Source organism: Coloeus monedula (genome assembly GCF_965178545.1).
Source record: "Coloeus monedula genome assembly, chromosome: Z".
Classification (NCBI taxonomy): domain Eukaryota; kingdom Metazoa; phylum Chordata; class Aves; order Passeriformes; family Corvidae; genus Coloeus; species Coloeus monedula.
This window is the reverse complement of record NC_138822.1, coordinates 83,020,681-83,041,505: the sequence shown is the minus strand read 5'-3', so window position 1 is coordinate 83,041,505 and position 20,825 is coordinate 83,020,681. Positions and strand designations below refer to the sequence as shown.

Here is a 20,825-nt window from a genome sequence, read left to right as displayed (position 1 = left end):
TGATATGGTCCTGGGAATTCCTCTTGATGTGAGATGGACTTGTATTTATTTATTAAACCTACTAAAGAGGGTCTTAAAACAAAAGCAGTTTTCTGTGCCAGGGATGGTTGTTTCAAAGTGCAAGTGTTGGCTTCCTGGTCTCAGTGTGTCAGTGAACTCACAGATTCACAACAAGAGTTCCTTCCAAGGCTGAAAAAGATACGGGCTCGAGGACCTCACAGCCGTTTGTCCTGCATGGCCAGAAAACTGCCAGTGAAAATCCCCCTTTGTCCCGGTCAGGCAGTGCTTGGAAAGAGCTTGAAATTATTCAAAGTCCCACGGCAGTTTTGAGAGGTAACTGTGACTAACTTATGTAACTGGTCTATTTTCCTTGGGTTTGCCATCCCGACCCTCCTTCATTGGCAGGAGTTGAAGGGTAGGAGAACATTGCAAGGCTGCCTGTTTCTTAAAGAGGAGTGGAGTTCTGTAGGCTGTTCCTCAGCCCATCTAATTATTAATCCATTTTCATGAGAAAAGGGAGCCCTAAAACTGGGTGTTATTAACACCTTGAAGTCAACTTCTCCAATCTTGCTGCAATTCCCGATTTTATTTCTTGGTCTGTAAAAGATGCATTTTCAGGCAGTTTCAGGAAAATTCAAGCTGGAAACGGTGAGCCAGGTTTCCTTTATTTAGTCTTAAATATATTTTCAGGGCAACTCTGCAAATACTGCAATTGCTGTAGATTTAAAATACTTCATAGAGGGTTGAAAATAGCCCGGCTTTTACTCTATAGTAGACTGGACATTTGTGTAGTCTTAACTGGGATAAATGGAAAGCTCTGGGTACAGAAGTTAAATGACTTTAAATTTTATTATGGAAGGGTGTTTGCAAAAAAAACCCCAAAGAATTTAGAAGTTGACAAGATGAAGTTTCAGATGTGGGATCCAGCACTGCATATTAATAGATAAATTGTGTATAAATCTGCAGATCTGCACGACAGACAAATCTGCAGATGGACTGTAGGACTGCATCCTTATTTCTCTGATTTCTCATCTGTTATTACTGAGGAGCCCAGGAACTCTCTTTTCATTATTAAAAGAGGGTGGACTGTCATTGAATTTCTTTATATTTTGCAATTTTCTTAATATTAGGTGTGTTTTGCTCATCTTTTAAAGCCTCATCTTCTGGAATCTGGCGAGCATATTACCCTCCATTTAAACCAAACCAAGAATTAGAAATTTTCGAGCTCTTGTGCTTCTAAAATAAAATGATGAAATAGTTCTCAGATATATGAATAAGGATCAGACCAAAAGCCAACTGATTTCTTATTTTTAAAAAATATTTTGTATTTTTAGTTTGGTCACGCTTAGGGTTTTGAGTGTTTAGTTTGAAATCCTGAAACTCTTTCCCCTCTATGTGTTAGTACTTCAGTGCGGATGTTTTTTAATCAGATGGTCATGTTTTAAGCTTTAAATGGATGTTACAAATGAGGATTTATCTGGGCATAAAAAAGAACTAGTTTGTTTTAAATTTAAATCACTTTTGGGGGGCAAATTGCCATTTGAAACTCCTGATTTTTTAAGACATTTATCAGCCCCTTTACAGGAAAACAATTAAAAGATGCTTATTGAGTTTCCTAAAGTAGGCATATTTTGCCAAGTCCTGACTATCCTATTGATTATTCCCCCCAAAAAGTGGCATGAATATGCAGGATGCATGAATATTTTCAGTAAGTTTAGAATTTCTTCAGGACATACGCAAGAACTCTGCGTGTCTTAGAGCGAGTCATTAATTTCAGATGCAGAGGGTGCCTCTGGAGCACTGAAAGTCTGCTGGTTCACATCTGCCTCTATTTTTTTAAATGGATATAAATGTATATATCTATATATATTTATATCCAGAAGATACCAGCAACTTTTTGCTGTGGTCTTTGTGTCTGCAGACAGCGCTCTCTCCAGCTGAAGATACCGGTGGGTGTTTAAGTGGTGATGGACCAGGAGCACCGTGGGCTTCACAGTGTCAGGGGTGAGGTGCAGAGCTTTTGGCAGACGTGGTGTGCTCTGCAAAGCACAGTTGTCATCCAGGAATAACGGGCATGAAGTGGAGACAGAGAAAGAGGAGATGGTTCTCCATGATGTGATCTGAAACTGCAGGTGTAGTCAGAGTTGTGGAGGGCACGAGTTGGGGACCAGGTGCAGGGCGTAGAGCCAGGAGAATGGAATTATATTCCCAGACCATCCATGCTCTGTGCTGGACAAAGCAGCACATCATGGTAGCTGAGTTGTCTGGGACAGCATGGAATTTTTTAGCTGCTTTTCAGAGAGCGCTCTGAGACCTTCCTGGGGAAGGATTGCAGGAGGTGGCACAACATGAAGGGGTATGCATCTGGCTTGTTGTTTTTTTGGTTTTTTTTTGTTTTTTTGTTTTTTTTTTTTGCAGTGAAGGCAAAGTGCATTTCTTTTGAGGAGGATAAGTTCAGAAATATTAAAAATTCAAATGTTAAAAATTGAAATCTTAAGCGCTCCAGTGGACGTAGAGCTGATAAAATGGTGGCATCGCAAGAGCTGAGGTTGTGCCAGTGTCCTACCCTGGGACCTCTGTTTTCCACTGTGCCAATTTTTGAGTAATTTTGGGGTGTCCTTCATGGGTGGGTGTTGACACTCCAGGTTAAGAAAGCCATTTGCACCTTTATTCCCGAAAAAGCGTCTGTGCACCTGAGCTCATCGGGAAGAACAGAGGCGCCCAAAGCTTTCACTGAGGCAGTTTAAGTGGCCTGCAAATATTTCACCCTCTTTTGCCCTATCCAAGAGATGGGTGAGGCACAGTTTGATTTTTCTGAACAAACTAGAATAGCCTTTCCTAAAGGAAATCTCCATGTCCATACAGGGGGGTGGCACAGCTTTCAGTCCTGCTGCTCTAAATGCTGCAAGTTTGTGTGCAGATAAGGCCCAGGAGAGTTATGGTGGAGCTATTAGGAGGGGAAGTGATTTTTTCATAAACTGATTAAAATTCTTTGGGCTTTCTGTTTGTTTGTTTTTAAACACCTATTTAGCTTTTAATTAACATTTAAGAGAAGGGAAGCTGGTTAAATATTCAATACCTCCTCCCTTTCAATTAAGGTAGAACAGTACACAGTGCGTGATGAGGCCTCTGGGAAGTATGGAAAAACGGAGAAGAGCAGGCTCCTGATTATCATTTTCAGGGGGACAGGAAAGGTGAAACCCATCTGATTATTACTGCTGTTAACAATAATAATAATAATGTTGATACTATTTTTTTTCTTTAACATCAAAAAGCAGTTTAGAAATGCAATTATTCTTTAAAACCGTATATCCTGGGGTTTGCCTTTAAATACCTCCATTTTTCCAGCCCCATTCTTTACTTATTTCAGGTGCAAGCATGGAGGATTTCCTAACAAGCCTTTTCAGTAGCTTAGTAGGGAGGCTGCAGATGCTGGGGAAGTTATTCTTCATGCTACATGCCCTTATTTTCATTTTGATGCAGTTCTTTCTGTCCCAGCAAGTCAGCAACCTCAAGCCATACGACCCCGGGAGCTCAACTGAGCAAGTGGGAAAGAGCTGTATCATCACCATACTCTAGTCTCTTCCTCTTTCCCTTTCTCCTCCTTGAAAAATCCAGTTACCTTCTGTGTGTGAGCCTATTATCCCTCAAAATTCCACGTAAAACACACAGAAAAGGACGCCTCAATGGAAGAACTGGATTGGGAATATGCTAGCATTTGTAATTCAACAAATTCACCCTTCCTAAACTTAAATTCCTCCCTTTAGATTTAGTGTAGCCCAATTTATCTAACAAAATATTTTGTTTTATTAGCCATCCAGTTTAAAAAAGAATTATGCTAGCTAAAAAAACCCAAAACAACAAACCCATTTTTCATTGTGGAAACTCCTCAAACCACTGCCCAAAGGGTGAATAATTTTAAAGCTCGCTATATCTTCTACTGTGGTGAGACAACTTACCTGCAGAAAATACTTTGTTTTTACCAAATATCCCACAAAAATGAATTTTTTTTTTAAATCACCATGTTACATAAATAAGTTCTAAAAATGGAATTGCTGGCACCAGATAATAGTTGTGTAAATGTATGCGCCTGAATGAGTGGTTGCTTTTTGGCCTTTTTTTTTTTTAAGGAATGAAGAGAGAGAGGAGATGCTAAAATGCAGAGCTATTGGATAGGCTTCATGTGCTATAACTTCAAGGTTTATGGTATATAGGATTGCATCGATTTTTAAAAACAGAAACAAATGTTTTGCAAAAAGATTTCTGACTGCGTCTATTACAAGACTTTCCAATTCAACTTTAAAATTAGCCTATTGTGATGACACAATAATTTTTAAAGTAAGTGCTGTCTGTTGTGTGATGACACATTCAGTGCTATGGATTTTTATTTAAAAAAAAAGAAAAACCAAATGAAACATCAAAACCCCAAGATATTTTCTCTGTGATTCTCTCTTCCAACTACATAAACACATGAATAGATTTATATCCCTGTCTCTTGTGATTACTTATCAGTAGAGTTAATGATGTGTATTTACTGGCTGGACTAAAACAAGAATTAATCCAATTAGTTCAATAATTGGTTATTTACCAAATATTTTCTTAATTATTGAGTCCATTTCTACTTCAGCTGTAAATAACAGAAAATCTCACATCAATTTCAGCTAAAGTGGTATCTTATTATTTTTTTTAAAGTTTTTCATAGCTTTTTATAGAAACAATTCACAGAAGTCAGGAAAAATTTTGCACTTGCAGAGAATAGTGAAAGTAACACCTTTCGTCAGAAGGTTCAGTTTTTAAGTCAAACTGTCATTCAGGTGAACTTCACAACTTGTGATTTTTTAAAATTTAATTTAATTTGTAAACAAAAAAGGTTGAAGGAAGTAGCACGCATGTATCTGGAAATAGCCAAACTCTGTTACATAGAAAATTCTGTACTACAATATGATTAAAAGTTGATGTGAGCAACCTAAGACAGGAGCCCCTCAATTGGCTGACCCCGGAGCTGTATCCTTTAGATGCAAATACCACTAATGTCAATTTTATCTCAGCTGGATATAAATTATATCCAGTTGCAACACACCCATGCCATGGAGCTCTGGAAGATGATAAAGCTGAAGAGCTGATGAAGGCAAAAAGACATTTTTCCTGTGGATTTTGGAACAGGGTCCTGCCCAGATGGAGAGCACGGGCTTCCCGTTGAGAGGAGAAGAGATGAGACTGTAGAGAAGGATCTTCCCCTTTCTCTGCCTGCTCAGAGTTGTTCTCTCATAAGAGCATCTTCAAGAGGGGTTAGAGGGAAAGGAGGAATCAGCTCACCAAGAAGAGTATTGAGGAGATATCAGCTATTGTCTGCAAGAGGCTGTGCTGTAGGCAGATACTTCACTGAACTAGAAGAACATATGAATTTGCAAATATTTGTGCTACACACCCAGAATTTGTAGATAAAGCTCAATCTTACTCTTTTTTTATTTTTCCCCCCCTTTTTTTCCTCTGCAGATTCTCTGAAGCAGATGTGTAGTAAGGGCAACACTGACAAAAAGCACTATCAGTAAATCAATGACTTCTTTTCCTTCTCTTTTTTAAGGAGAACACACACAAGAAACCAATTCACCTCATTCTCTGAAGAAGGATGTGGAAAATATGGGGAAAGGTAAAATAAATAAGGGCCTCTTACATTATAAAACTGCTCTTTGTTTTAATAGAATATGAGGATAATAGGGGGCACTTTTGTTCTGCACCATATTTTAAGCTTGTCAAGTAACATATGAATAATATATGGACCTTTGGGTGGATATAATTGAGATTAATGCATATATATCAATCAATACATGACACTGTAATATAATACTTTAAAATAATATATTACATTGATTTATATTCATGGCTTTCTGCACAAAATCTATGGTAGGTCTATGCAACACTTTTTTTTTTTTAATAAGCGCTAAAATATTTTGTCTAGAGTAATGAATTGCTCTGCAACTGTTCTTTCAAGAATTATTTATACAGATTATCAAAACCACTTTTGCTCTTTGTTAGAGGAACTCCAGAAGGTTTTGTTTGAGCAGATTGACCTACGGAGGAGGCTGGAACAGGAATTCCAGGTGTTGAAAGGAAACGCGTCTTTCCCAGTCTTCAGTAAGACAAAAAATCTGGGGGTTTGGTGTTGTGTGTGCATGTGGTTGGTTGTTGTCAGGCTGACAAAATGAGAGGGGTTCTCAGTTGTTCTGCCAATGATCTTGGGCTTAGTTCTGCTGAGGCCACGTTAGACAGGGCTTGGAGCAAGCTGGAATAGTGGGAGGTATCCCTGGGGCTGGAACGAGGTGATTTTTAAGGTCACTTCCAACCTAAACCACTCCATGATTCTACGTTGACACTTCTGCTGTGGCTTTGCAGCTGTCGAAGCAGGGCTTTTGTAGGGAAAATACAAAGCTGGATGATTGTTTTGGAGTACATTCTACTGGTTTTGGTAGCATTGAATGCAGCGAGCAGACAGAAACACTTCTGGGGCCTCATGGGGTATGGTGAGGTTGGTGGTCTTAGCCAGCACCTCGGGGGCTTTTGAAATTGAGATACTTAATCCTCATTTTCAGGAGGTCCTTAGTCCTCATTTTCAGGAGGTTCTAGCTGATGCTGGAAAACTGATCTGGCCTTTTCAAGGACTAGAAGTACCTGTTTGGATTTTTCCCCTTGTGATGGCCCTTTGACCACAGCTGATGAGCTGGGTGCTGCTGTCCAGGAGTGGTGGAATGTGCAGGGCACGTCTCAGATAAAACGAAATGGGCACTTAGCAGGGTTTTTGTGAAGCTTCCAGAAGGTTGGGCTGACTGTACAGGGGTATGGAAAAAGACCCCTTGGTTTCCACCTTTTGAATGACAATGGAGCAACGGCGGAAAAATTCTTCCAGGAGAAATCCCACTTAGATCAGGATGATCCCAGTGGAAAAGGTGGGAACACAGACAGAATTTTTGTATTGTTCCAAGAAAATATGCTTGTCCCCTTTCTGTAGCACCAGTTAAGTTCAGGGAAGCAAGGAAGTGCGAGGACTCTGGGAATGACTCCATCTTTAGCCCAAATATTGAAAAATGTATACAGCTCCATAAATAAAGAAGAGTCGCTTGACATGATACAGATATTAATGAAAGGAGCATAACCTCATCCTTCAGAATAAATCCAGTCATTACTTGGGTTTGGGAGTGAGGTAATTTTCAAATAATTTGTGGAGATCAAAACGCTGCTGTGTGGTATTGGCGAAATGGCATCTTGGACTTCTGCCATTCAAGTCTCTTATTTATCCTTTTGTTCTTCTACAGTAAAATTAATGCTCTGTCTTTGCCAGGTAAATAAACACTGCAATTAAACCACATGAAATACAATTCAAATAAAAGAAAAGAACAAGTACGGCCGACCAAGGAAGTGGTGACTGCTGTATGCCGGCTTGAAAAATATGTGGTTTCAATGTACCACAAAGTAGTGGTCAATTTTGTTCAGGATTAAAATAGAAAACAGATAATGTGCTATAAACAATATCTACAAGTGACCGTAAAGCCTATTTACAGATTTAGATTTACCAAAAAAACCCACCCCTCCTCCACACGTAATAAAACAAGAAGAAAAGGGTCTTTGTAAAGCAAATTAGTGTAAATCCATGTTAAGAGTGTTTTGTCCTCTAGTGCAGTACGTGTTCTAGCACAAGAGAGGGGGGCTGTTCCAGGCTCTTGCTGCTGGACAGGGCTGTAATTTTAGGTCAGGTATTAGAAACTCTTTTGCCAGGTTTCCCCAGGTAAAAACTGCCTCTGGTGTTTTGGGTAGGGAGGAGCCAGAGAGAGAAGTCTTTGGAGATCCAGCTAAAGGAAAGTTGAGGTAAAGTTTGAATTGTATTCCTGGATTCATTGTGTCTTGGAAAGACCTGAGGCTGCAGGAGGGACTGACGAGCAGGCAGGCAGCAGGGTTTGTATCCCAGTCAGGCTCCCTGTGGCATCAGCCATGCAGACAGGATCTCTGTGCCAGCCCTAAACCTGCCGAGGACAAAAACACACTGCCAGGGTAATTCTCTGATGGTTCCCCCGTCCTTTGCACTGTGAGGATAAATGGGAAGACTTTGGCTTTTAAGTCTTCTTAGTGTTTCTAAAATAGGGGAAAACTCATCCCTGTTTCAGCTGTCTTTCTCTCTAGAAAATGCTTCTGTCGGGTTACATGAAGTTTAGTCCAAAGCCATCTTTTTTGGATCTTCTGCTTGGAACTGAGCACTTCTGGGGTGTTATACCTTCATAGCACCAAGCCACCTCTCACAGCAGGGCTGTGCAGTAAATGGTGTTGGGTTTCTGAGTTCTCTTCTCATTTAAATCACTATTAAATGAAAACTGAGCTTATTTGCAAGCTCTCTTAGCAGTGCTATGCTGCACTCTTCTCTGTGGCTTCTTGTACCTGCTTAGAAGACGGACTGTGTTAATTTATAAAACAGCAAGGTCTTGTCTCTGCTGGATTTTTCACGTTGTTGTGCTTGAAAGCTGCAGGTGAAATTTTCCTTTGCCTTTAAGATCTCTCAATGCAGAGATCACTTGAATAAAATTTAAAAAAAAGATCAGATCACATGAAGAAAGTGAAAGTATTTGCTGTCCTGATAGAAATACAAGCACCTCTGCCTGGTAACAGGGTGTTCTCCTGGAGCCCTGCTCTGGTTTGCACCCTCGGTGTCGGCTGCTCCGTGTTTTGTCTGTCTGCATTTTAAACAACGTGGCAATAAAATGGCGGAGACACAGTCTGGGTACTTAAAGTATTTAATTTTGTGTTAAGAAAGCTATTTAAATATTCATATCTTTTCTCCTGGGTACTGCTTATGGCTTTGTCTGGGAGTGTTTGGACTCGGATAAATGCCGCCAGAAAAAAACGCTGTCCCTACCATTAACACCCCATTTCCACTGTGAGCTTGGACATTTGCTGGGCAGGACTGAGCAAGATCCCTGAGCTGTTTTTTTGGAGAGGTGATGAGCTCATGAAGAGGCAGCTGGGAAGAAAAGTGTTGAGGAAAAAAGGAAAATTTCTCTTTGAAGCCTACTCAGAGTGAAGCTGGAGGACCTTGGTTGAGACTATCAGCTTTTAGTGACCAGGACAGGAGGCAGTTACCTTTTCATACTGCATGGTTTTTGGGGGAGGGCTAGGAAAAGAGGAATTGTAAATCTGTTTTATTTTTGTTGGCTTATTTTTTCTGATGAAGTTGGAATAGAGGGAATAGGCTTAAAAGTTCTATGGGAATTTAGTTGAAATCTGAAGAACTTCATTGAGATAATGTCACCATGTCCTTTTCAATGTGATTGTGCTGGACTCATGATGGCTTCAGCCTACCAAAATTTCTCACTCTTTCTTTTGTTTCATTGCTCTTTTCCTGCCTCCTTTCTTTTTAAACAACAACTTTAGCTCATCATTCAGAGAGGACAACGTTCTTGTGTGAAGAGTTCTGCCCCCTTGTACTTTATTCCAGGACAGGCTTGTTACTCAAATCAAAATTTTACTGGTTGGAATGCATTTTCTTTCCTCTTCCATTTAACACCCAGATCTCCATCAGGCAGCTCTCCAAGTTATTTGGTTCTTGTAAATAGTTTTGTTTATATTTCTCTTTTTCCCACCCTCCAACAGCGGTGCTATGGAACACAGAGCATCAGTTAATCTCCTCCTGAATGAAGTTTTGTCTGAAATGGTTATTTAGGAGGAGAATCAGGAAAGGAGGATCTACCAGAGCAGGAAGGCCGGCCTGTGCTATAACCCAGCTGCCCAGGGTCTCTCTTTCAAAAACTTTTTGCCTTCCAAATTCCACGTCACTCTTTCTGGAGCTTTAGTTCTGTTCAAAGCTGTCAGCACAATGCTACAAACTACAAATCAAACCCTGCATCCTTGAACGCTTTCTCCTCTCACATGCTGGACATTGCTGTTGATGTCAACAGATTTATGCCAAAGCAAAGAAGAGCAGTTTTTGCTGTTCTCTTCAGGGCTTGCAGAAGTTTGACTAATGACTGCAGAGCCTTGCCCGTGAGGGAAATACCTGGGAATAAGTGCTAGCAACACAAACTTAGCATCCTACATTTTCTGATGGGGGAAGTAGCGAAATCTAATTTTCCCACAATTTTTCTGTTGTCAGTGGTGTTTCTTACTATATAAGTATTTGTTAGGCATATGTTTTGAGTGAAGGACTTTTGTAATGCTTTTTGGTTTGTCAGTGGTGATTGGGTTTGATTTAGTTTGACTTATGTAAATTCTGCTGAGAGGTCTCTGTTTTAATTATTGCACCTACATTTTTGTCCCTCTCATACAGATAATTTTCAAGATCAGATGAAGCGGGAACTGGCGTACAGAGAAGAAATGGTGCAGCAGCTACAAATCGTAAGTTTACTTTCTCTGCTAGAAATGTTTTAAGGTGCTGCTTTGTGTTTTTTAAGCGCACACCTCAAGCTTTTCCTTCATGACCCATGCAAAGGCACAATTACCAAGCTCCTATTGCCTTATACATAGAGGTAAACATGCAGCTCTCAGCTGGTTTAGAGCCTAATTACCTGGAGATTTACTTTCATACCGTAACCAGATGGGTCTTCACGTTTCAACTAAACAAAACGTGTTGACTCAACACAGAGAGGTGCTTCTGCAGAGAGGAGCGGGGAGGAGTGAATCAGTAAACCTTAAGCAGTTAAATGTTTCTGCCTCGTGTGAGTTGCCAAGAGGTGTATTTCCGCCCTCGGTAGGGAATCTGCTCAATCCCAGCTTCTCACCAGCAAACAAACCTTAGGATGTGCCTTTTTCTCATTTCAGAAGAAGTGCTTAACTCAGCAGTAAAGGATCAAGTTGCCAAAACATGGTTCAGTGCAGGCACACGTTACCGTTGGGTCTCGTGCTTGTTATTTTAAAACCAAGAGGGATTTTGCCTGTGTGTTAGTGCAGCTCTAGATCATCACATTCAGCTGTGTTGTTTTGAAAAGCTGACGTTCTTAATCTGGTGCAAGCAAAGGGGCTGGATCACTGGAAGCTGTTCCATACTCACACAGTGCTCAGTGTGGTTTCAAGAGCAGGGTGTGGTGAGGCTGTCAGCTAATGCTTGCTTTGCTGGGGATTCCTCGGTGATCAGTCTGACATTGCTCAACAGGGTTGGTTTTTTTTTTCTGAGGCAAGTTTGCCAAACATCCCCACTTCCCTGAATCAGCCCCCTGTTCCACCATCTAAATTTTCCTCTCTGCTTGTCACAGGGCCCTGGTGCAGAGAAGGCATTGCCCAGCTTCCTGGTACTGTCACTTTCTAATTGATGGTTTAGGACATAAAAGTAAAGCTGAAGGCCAGGATTTGTGCTCCAATGTTTAGAGGCGTTTAGGACTGGCCTTATTTTTAGAGCTGCCGAACATCCACGCGCCCCATTCCTGCTGACTTCAGAGATTTCAATGAGAGATGGAGGGTGTTTGAAAGAGGTTGTTTGTGGAGGAAACTCAAACCCAGATCATCTCTGGGTATTTTTTTCCAGCTGGTCTCCACTCTTTTCTTTAATGTGTCCAGGTGTTACTGTGCTTCCCTTTGTGTCCCTATGCCAGGCAGGAAGTTTGGCTTGACCTGTGAATTTTGTTGTCACAGAAAATTCTAATTAGGATGCTATCTTGAAAAGCACTTCCAAAGCACTGCTGCTTTGGACTTGAGACAGGTGTCCAGTTGGATTTCCTGCTGCAAAACACTTTTAAGCACAAAGTTTATGGGCCCACCCCCAGCCTTTATCTCTTGCATCAGCTGAACTTGGAGGTAACTGTGCCTCTCAGGGAGAGAATGGATCACCTCTGCCATTCACCTTGTGGTCCAGTTGTGAAGTTGTTTCTGGAACTGGATATCCCAGACCTCCAGTGAGCCAGCTGTGGTGGTTTTCCTGATTTTCTTGGGCAGGAAAAGAGACATGATCAAGTAATTCACACCCTTTTCACTTACTGACATGTGCTATTGATGCCTTTTCCTGGTCTTAAAATCAAGAGTCAGACACAGTTAGAAGGGGAAAAGGGATTTTACCTTGGTATTTATTTCAAGGATCCTTAGGTGCACTATGTCCAAGTCAAATGCACACCCCCAAAAGATCTGGTATAACGTCCTAGGTCTTACTAATTAGCATATCTGTCAAAAATTCCCCAATGAGAAGCTTGAATGAGCCCCCCCTCCCCAAGGAGCCTTCCCCTGGATGGTTCTATCTTGGTTTACAGAATATGTTCTGGAGAGGACCTTGGGGTCTGGGGCACACTGATCCCTACCTATGAAGCTTCTAAAATGTTTAGTCTCTCAGCTTGACAAACAAGTTCAAGAATGTAGGCAAAAAGCACTAGGAATACAGAAGTTGTAAAAAGGTATAACAGGGGTATAAAAGAAAAGGCAAAAAATCTTCATGGCATCACTATGAACAAACTAAGAGTCACTTAATCATTAAACAGAGCTGTCTGAATGTACTTACAGAGAACAGTTTCAACATTTAATGTACTGCACCAACAGCTCAGGACCTCTTCACTCACTACAGCTGCCTGGGTTTAATCATTATTAATTGAAATGTTGTCAAATCACCAGTAAGTCTTCATGCTTGTGGGGCAGGTTGTGATAAGTGAGAACGATGAAAAGATGTTTGTATGAAAAACTGAGAGACTGCTGCAAGTAACGAGTGTGTTTGCTTAAGATGGGTGCAGAAATCCTCAGAGATGTCTTGGCTGATAACTGAAATGGAGTCAGCACTTTTGAGGTGATAATCCCTGCAGTTGCTTTAATTCATTCATGTGAAAATATCTTGTGTGTTTATATCTAGAATTAAGATTAATGAACTGAATGTGGTAATGATAGAACTACTTCGGCCTTCCTGAGTTATGGCATGGATGAATTAAAGCTTTTGGTGCAGAATACACAAAAAGCGTAGCTCTTTTGTTTTTTATTTTTGTTTAATTGCTGTGTTGTTTTAACAGGGGCAGGTTAGGCTTTTCTTTGTAGCTGAGGTGCTGCACTATTACTTTAACGAGGTTTTAACCTCATTATCTTGTTAACATAGAAGTGCAAAGAGAAAAGCAGAAGTGTTTAATGCATACTAAAATCACAGCTTTACTTGGACCTTCATATGTGTATGCCTTTGTAGTACTAAACTCAACATTTACTGACATAACTAGGCACAGAACTTGGTTTCATTGCTTCTAAAAATCATTTTACAAACAATATAGATGCCTGGAGTCAGGCTGGGTTTTCTCACTGCTCAAGATATACAACTTAAATTAGTCCTTCCTGAATATCCCTGGAGAGATTTAAGAACTGTGTGGATGTGGCAGCTGGGGACACGGGTTGCTGTGGGCAGAGCAGTGCTGGGGGAATGGTTGGCTCAACGATCTTGGAGGGCTTTTCCAGCCTAAACGATTCTGTGACTCCCTGATCCCCTGTAACTGTAGGTACCAGAGGCAGGTGTTGCCAGAACGATGGTTTCGCTCACGCTGAACTGAGTAATTAGACCCTTAAATAAATTGACCCAGCCTGATTGCTGTTTCAGGAACGTCTGGAATACACGCTGAACCTAACCCCGAAAGAAATCAACCAAATATGATTGCACTTGAAAACTTTCTATCCCCAACACCCTCTGCAGCCTGACGTGAAGCTCATGCCCTGTGGCCGGGCGGTGGTGAACACTTGCCATGAGGCTTTTGTCCCGGTTTTTTTTGGGGAGATTCTTCCCCGTTTTGGGAGCGATCCGTCCCAGCGCGGCCCGCGGGTGCCCTCTGCCGGCTGCCGGCCGCCACTGCAGCGGCCGCGAGTTGGTGACTCCGCGTTCCAAAGGCAGGGCTGAATCCATGGGGAGCGATTCTGCGCTCTGCCCGCCCCGGAACTGACAAATAACAGTGTTTTATGGATTTCTGAAAGTCAGGAGTAAGGCTCAGGTCACTGGGACAACGGGGTGGGAACTGTTCTCTTCTTTGGACACAGCCTGGCTTAGTAGGTTGCTGGAGCAGCAGGAGGTTGTGTGGCCATTAGTTTTGATGAGTACCACAGAATGAGTAAGGCTGGAAGTGGCCACTGGAGGTCATCTAGTCCAACCTCCCTGCTTGATTGGAGTCCCCCAGAGCACTTTGCTCAGAACAGTTTTCCAGGCGTGTTTTGAATACCTCCAGTGAGGAAGACTCCACAACCTCTCCATGCAGAGTGTTCCAGTAAGGAATTTCTTCCTGATGTCCAGGTGGAACTTCCCGTGTTTCAGTTTTCAGAGTGCCTGAAGCAGCTGCCAGGAAGTTTTGCAACCTGTTTGTGCCAGGTTCTCGGCCGAGTGCTAAGAAACAACCAATCATCATCTTTAACAACAAAAATGGATCTTAGACGACTGAATGCATTTTTCTCTTCCTCCTCCTGCAAAGTGCTGTCTCCCAAACTGGCTGACTACAGGGCATGTATGTGGAGATCACGTATAAAATATGGATTTTGCATGTGGATCCTGTTGTGCCAGGGGAAGTTTAAACTGGATATTAGGAAAAATTTATTCGCTGTTAAGCACTGAGGTCAGCTGTTCAGGGCAGTGGTGGAGTCCCCATCCCTGGAGGGGTTTAAAAGTCCTGTGAACGTGGCACCTGGGGACATGGGTCAGTGGTGGCCTTGGCAGTGCTGGGGGAATGGTTGGACTCGATGATCTTAGAGATCTTTTCCAACCTAAAAGATTCTGTGATTCTGAGGATCATGTGGATTTTGTTACTGAGTTGCACAGAAAAGGCCAGTGAGAAGGAACTGGTGCTCTGCAGGATGGGGTGAGTTCTGACATGACACACATGGTACAGCCTTAGAAGAGCTCACCTTCCTTTAGAGCTTTTGGTTTCTGTCCAATCAGACCAGAACTCATCTGCTGGGACAGCCCAGCACTGTAAGCAAGTACCAAGTTTACTCCTGCCTGAGACTCTGCATCTGTCTGATACTGTCTTCTGAGCAACTGTGTTAGTGGAACAAATTTTAAAACCATGAACTTTCTTCCTAGCTGCCTGGTGAGAGAAAAAGATCAGAAGCAGCATTGCCATCAAGATGATTTTCATCCTTTAATGTTTTCATGAACCCCTCTTAGACATGGCCACGGGAAGTAGAACAGCAGGCAGGAAATTTAAGCCTCCTGCAAACTGAGGAGCTTTTCTTAATTTTCTCTCAGAGGTCTCTTAAAAGTAGTTACAAGTGGGTTCTCAGGCAGCATTGACCTCAGTGGTGACCTACCCATCAGGAAAAGCTCAGGTGGTGTTCATCACCCATTGGGGTTTAGATCATCAGGTGATGACCAACCCCGCTAATTTCACATTGGGGTAAAAGGTGATAGGTTTTTGAGATGTGATAGAAATGTGAAATACTCAGGCAGGTCTTTCTCTTTCTAGATAAGGTGAAAAATGTTGGTTTGGTTTTGTTTGGGGTGTTTTAATTAGGTTATGCTCCTGTGAACAGATTTCCTCCTCACTAGCCTCACTTTGGGCTGATAATAATGTTCAGAGCTCAGAACTAGATCCATCTGGAACTCTTCTGTGTTTTATGGCTTTCTGCTCTCAGTGCTCCTTTAAATCAACTCTGTTCTTCAGAGTCAGGCCATAAAATAAATCAGGAACTATCTCTCTGCAAAACTGATTTCCATCTCTGCAACATCTTTCACCCTGATCCTTAAGGATTGGCAAGGGATGTTTTAAAGAAGGAAAAAAAAATCTACCATGTGGTAAAGTTGGTAAATCTTCAGCAGCATGAGAGCATGTTCCTCTGGGTCACACTGTAATTCAGAAGAGCACCAGTAGTTTTAATTCCTAGTTTAATTTACATTGTTTACGGAGAGCTGGTGCTTTTGTACAACTAATGTACTCATTATCCAAGCAAGAAGCATCCACATTTTTCTGTGTGGAGACCTCGGTCTCTGCGTGCCTGTCCCTGTTCTCAAAAGCAGGAAATGGGAAATAGTAGTGCTTCAGTGCCATTTGTGATTTCTGTGCTCAGCCTGAAGTGGTGCAGCTCAGATGATTGACCCTGGTGAGAATGCAAACAGTTGTTCAGCAGAATGGCTCTCGGATTTCTTGAGTGGCATCTTGTGATGAAGTGCCTGTTTACAGGCACACACATAATAACAGGTGAAAGAACATTTCTGGAACGCTGTGTCCTGTGTCCTGAAAAGGCTCATCCCTCACTGTGTACAGGAAAGTGAGCTGTTTTCACCAGAATTTTATTCCCCACTGTCGGCTTTTTTTCTTTTTTTTTAAGACAGGTGAGCAAAACTTGTGTCTTGACAATGCATGTGGACGCACCCTGGGTTGATAGGATGGAGCTGTGCCTCCTTCTCCAGTAAACTCAAGTGTTAAAGAAAAGGATGCCTTGTAGAAATTTAAACAGAAAGCTTCCTTTCCTTTAAATCTACAGAAGTTCTGATCAAAAATGGGTGTAGATGTACAGAGAGCCACAAGCCAGCCTCTGATACTGCCTGAGTGCAAAATATTTTTTCTAGGTGACAGACGGCAGGGTCATGTATTACTGTGTACCTCACCAGAGATGGGATGCAGAGGTGAAGCCTCTGAAAGAGGATGGTGTGCTGAAGCTTCTTTGATATCCAAGTGTGTGTAACAGGGGTCAGAGAGGAACTTCAGAAATGACTCCCCAGTCCTATCCATTATCTGTGCTTTGGTTTGAGTCATGGAGCAGGCTTAGGGCTTGCTAACTGGGTTCCTTCCAGGTGGAGCAAAGGGGATGTGCTCCAGGAATGCATACGGGAGAGTGCTGCAGTTCCTAATGGGTAGCAGGACCAGGCTGGAGTCAGCCTGCAGGAAAAAGGACTCGGTGTCCATATTGCATTTTCCTTGGCTTCCTGTGTTGTATTTCCTACTCATGTGGATTTGGTTGTGAGAAACTGGTTTTTTGCTGCTTAAAACCAAACTGCCTGCACTTCTGTTGTTTTTCTACACCCTTTGAAAAGGGCCACCCTTTGCATCTCCATGCCCCTTTGAGTGCCCTCATCACGACAGCCCCCATGGATGCACAAAGGGGGGACTGTTTTGCCATGAAGAGCCCTAAATCCTATTCCACCACAGCATCGGAGTTACCAGATGCTCTGACAACGACAGAAATAGAAGATGACATTGTAGGTGATTTAACTCGTGGAGAAAGTAGTCATTTCCCTGTTGAACACCCACTTCTCCCACTGTCATCTATTACCAGGAGATCAGGTAAAACAACACACATTAGAAAGACGCCAATGTGCCAAATATAGCAGAGAAGTGGATTAAGAACAGTTAATTTCTGACAGATTGTACCCCGTTGTATTATCTAGGTCAGTACAGCTTGGGAGATGTCCTATATAATTTGTGGCCATGCAAACCCAAGCTGGCCTTCGTGAGTGGGAGAGAGGCAGGAATCAGCTGGTGAGGCACCACAGGTCCCAGCTGGAATGTGCTGATTTTTTGTGCAGTTTGTTTGTGGCTCCTTTTTGCATCCAAACCATGGCCACGGGTGATCAGGGAGGCAGCTTCTCTACACCCCCCCCCCCCCTCTGCTGCAGCTTGGGAGGGAGTTTTGCAGCCTTTGCAAGCAGCGTGTACTGAAGGCAGCTGTGTTTGGGGACATGGTGGAGGGGACAGCTCTGTTCTTGGGGGGGATCTGGCCACAAGGTTCCTGATACCTTTTATCTTCTGTCAAGGGAAGGGATTATAAGAGCAGCCAGACAAAACACCTGGAATCTTGGTCTTTTCTGGTCATCAGTGGTTTGTGCACACATATTTCCCCTTTTCTAGGGCTGTGTAGGGGGGAAGCAGTGTGCTCCTGTGAAAGGCTTCTGCTTTCATTCAGTCACAGACACTGCTGCTTCCTGGTGCTGATGCTTTCAGTCAGACTGACCTCCTTTCCCAAGAAATGAAAGGGTTAGTTCTCGAGCTGCAGGAGCCCCTCTCTTTCCTCTCACGCTGACCCTTCCCTCCTCTTTTCCTCATTAAGGTAAGCAGGGATGGATAAGTCTGCCAATGTCTTTGCAGACATGATGCTTTACCCCAGCCCAGAGACATGCTGGGCACAATTCACATAAACATCCTCTGTGGGCATAATGCATTTAAAATCAAAGCAGGGATGTACAGGAACGTGTGGGGTCAGTGGGTACGGATGCAAACTCACTGTGTCATTAGGTGTGTGGGGCAGGTTGCTTGAACTTTCTGCATTTGCCCATCTGTTCCTTCTGCTGTTCGTGCAGGTTAAGGCCTTGATCCTGACTTCAGCTGACATAATTGTCAGCTTGCAGTAACGTATTTGACATTATTTGTGAGCATATTCTGGAGTGCCTGGCAGCAGAAGCAGGTCAGCTCAGCGTGCAGCAGCCCCTAGGAGTGCAGGGACACAGAAATTTTTGATCTCCCAGCCTGAATTCCTCCAGCGGTCCTTCCAAAAGTCCTCATCAAAGAATTTGTAGCCACTTGGATTCCCAGCTATGGGGAAATCTCAGAGCAATTTAGTTTTGTTGCATTCTAAAGGCCCAGCACTGAAGAAGAGCAGCCCTGTAATGTATTCCCAGTGGCAAATGAGCACATCATCCCACTTTGTTTCTAAATATAACTGTGTTCCCTAATATGCCCATGTTCTCTGTTTTTCTTTAATTATTTGTTCCACTTCAGTGGCTTCCCTTCAGATTGGTGCAAGCTGGAGATAACTATTATGAACTTCCTAATTACGGGGATATAAATACACGAAGTCTCACGCTCCCAACCTGCTGTATTTTGGCTGTGCAGGGATCAGTGTGCATTGCCTGATCTGTCACAGACAGCTGATTTTTTATGATCTCACCGATGGCTTTACCCTTTGTCAGCCTCTTATATAAACAAAGCATCAGGAGGCATCCTTAACAATGAATTTTAAGATTCTGTCTGTTGTTTTAATTCTGACCATTTTTATTTTATTTCTGCTTCAACCTCCTTGCAGTTTCGTAAAGAGCACAACCCTTCTACTTAAGGTGTTGTTTCCTACAATTGCTCCCTGTTTTCAGGGAGAAAAACAAAACCTTCCATTTGCAGGGATTTCCAGCTTGGATGTTTCATTAGCCAGACCTTGGCTTGAGCAGTGTCTCTGTTTCTGTGTCATTCCAGATTCCCTATGCAGCAAGCTTGATCAGGAAAGAAAAGCTCGGTGCACACCTCAGCAAAAGCTAAAGGTGAGCTTGTGAAAAAGAGACTTCATTCCACCTGACCTGGCTGCCTGTTTTCCTTTGCAGCCATTGCAAGGATTAAGAGGATCATTCTGTTGCTTGATGTTGCTGGTTCTGGTGTCAAAGCCCTCTCTGTGCACGTGTTGTGCTACAGTCTAAAGCTGATAAATAACACGTGGCACGACTTACAAGGCCTCACTGGGGTGGGATGTAGTGTTGGGAGGTGACCCATGAGTCCTGTAGTGACAGGACAAAAGGCAATGGCTTGAATCTGAAAGAGAGTAGCTTTGCATTAAATATCAGGAAGAAATTCTTCCCTGTGAGGGTGGTGAGGCCCTGGCACAGGGTGCCCAGAGCAGCTGTGGCTGCCCCTGGATCCCTGGCAGTGTCCAAGGCCAGGCTGGATCAGGCTTGGAGCAGCCTGGGATAGTGGAAGGTGTCGCTGCCCATGGCAGGGGTAGGGTGAGAGGATCTTTAAGGTTCTTTTCAACCCAAACCATTCCATGACTCTAATTGCCTGAGCATGTGCTTTTCCTGATACTGGAAAGTGTCATCAAGATCATGTACCTTCAGTGGAAGGAGGGAAATACCTTGGCATTCAGACTGCAAAAAAAAACCATTCACACTCCAGGTAGGGAGGGGCTTTTCTGCCCTTAATGGAACTCCTTTAGCTCCAGGAAAAAGCAGTACTTCATCATATTTTGGGAGTTTCACAGAACCCCACTGATGGTGGTTCTTTAGTTCAGTGTCCTACAGAAGGTAATTATCCTGCTGCCCACATCCAGAGCCTTCCTAAACCAAACACTACATTTTTCAGGACCGTTTATTAGGAGCCTTCATTTAATAGAAACACCACCTCCATCCCCAGTGGCCTGGGAGATTCCAGTTTTGGGTGCTGAAGTCTTAACATTTAAATGACATTCTCTTGGTTCTTTTCCTGGTAAAACAAGGAGATTAGGGATTGGAGACAGATGCCAAAAGCTGTTAGCCTTGCTACTGTGTTACGCCACAAAATCTGGCTTGTGGATTCACTGAAAAAATCCCTGAGGAGAAGTAGGGGGATTAGAAAAAGAAGAGCTACTCATACACTGAGATCTCAGTAATGCACAAAAGAGAGGCATTCAAGAGAGTCTGGGACATCTGAGAAGGGCTTGGTAGTAGACATGATGGAGGTTTGCCTGAGCTGTAGAAGAAGCAGATTCTTAAAAAGAGTAGGAGTAAGTACAGAGTAACCAGATCACCAGTATCTGTGGCCCTGAGCTCTGCCTGCTGAGATAAGGAGATAAATCTAAGCATCGAGCTTGTCTCCTTTGCCCTCTTGTGCACACTTTCTTACTGACTGCCACCGTTTTCCAATCGAGTCTACAGCAATCTGGGCGCTGATTTAAAACAAATTCCGCGGCATTAGTATCCTGAATAAAACAGCACGCCTCCCCAGATGAGAAGCAGCAGGTCCTGCCCCGAGCGCCTTGTCCGCAGCACTCGATGCACAATAAAAATCTACCTGAGGATGGCGGCATCGGAGGAGAGGAACAGTTTGTTCCCAGCACCGGGCTTCCATCTGCTCCCAGTCCCTGCAAGGACGGTGCTGGCATCACGGCAGCGAGCGTTCCGTGCCTGTTTGCCGAGAGCATGAAGGATGGATGCGCCCCTCACGCCGCTTTTGTTTCCAGCCGCACGC

General features: G+C 43.0%; 1 protein-coding gene across 1 annotated transcript in view; it reads left to right on the top strand.

The window, feature by feature from the left end:
* SKOR2 (SKI family transcriptional corepressor 2) overlaps nt 1-19,148 on the top strand; it is a gene marked incomplete at both ends in the record, with an annotated part of 24,373 nt that extends 5,225 nt beyond the window's left edge. The window contains 4 exons of the mRNA XM_082301845.1: nt 5,585-5,650; nt 6,037-6,135; nt 10,307-10,374; nt 19,086-19,148. Coding sequence (XP_082157971.1) covers nt 5,585-5,650; nt 6,037-6,135; nt 10,307-10,374; nt 19,086-19,148 — 296 coding nt within the window. The remainder of the gene's footprint in view (nt 1-5,584; nt 5,651-6,036; nt 6,136-10,306; nt 10,375-19,085) is intronic.
* Nucleotides 19,149-20,825: the final 1,677 nt, after the last annotated feature.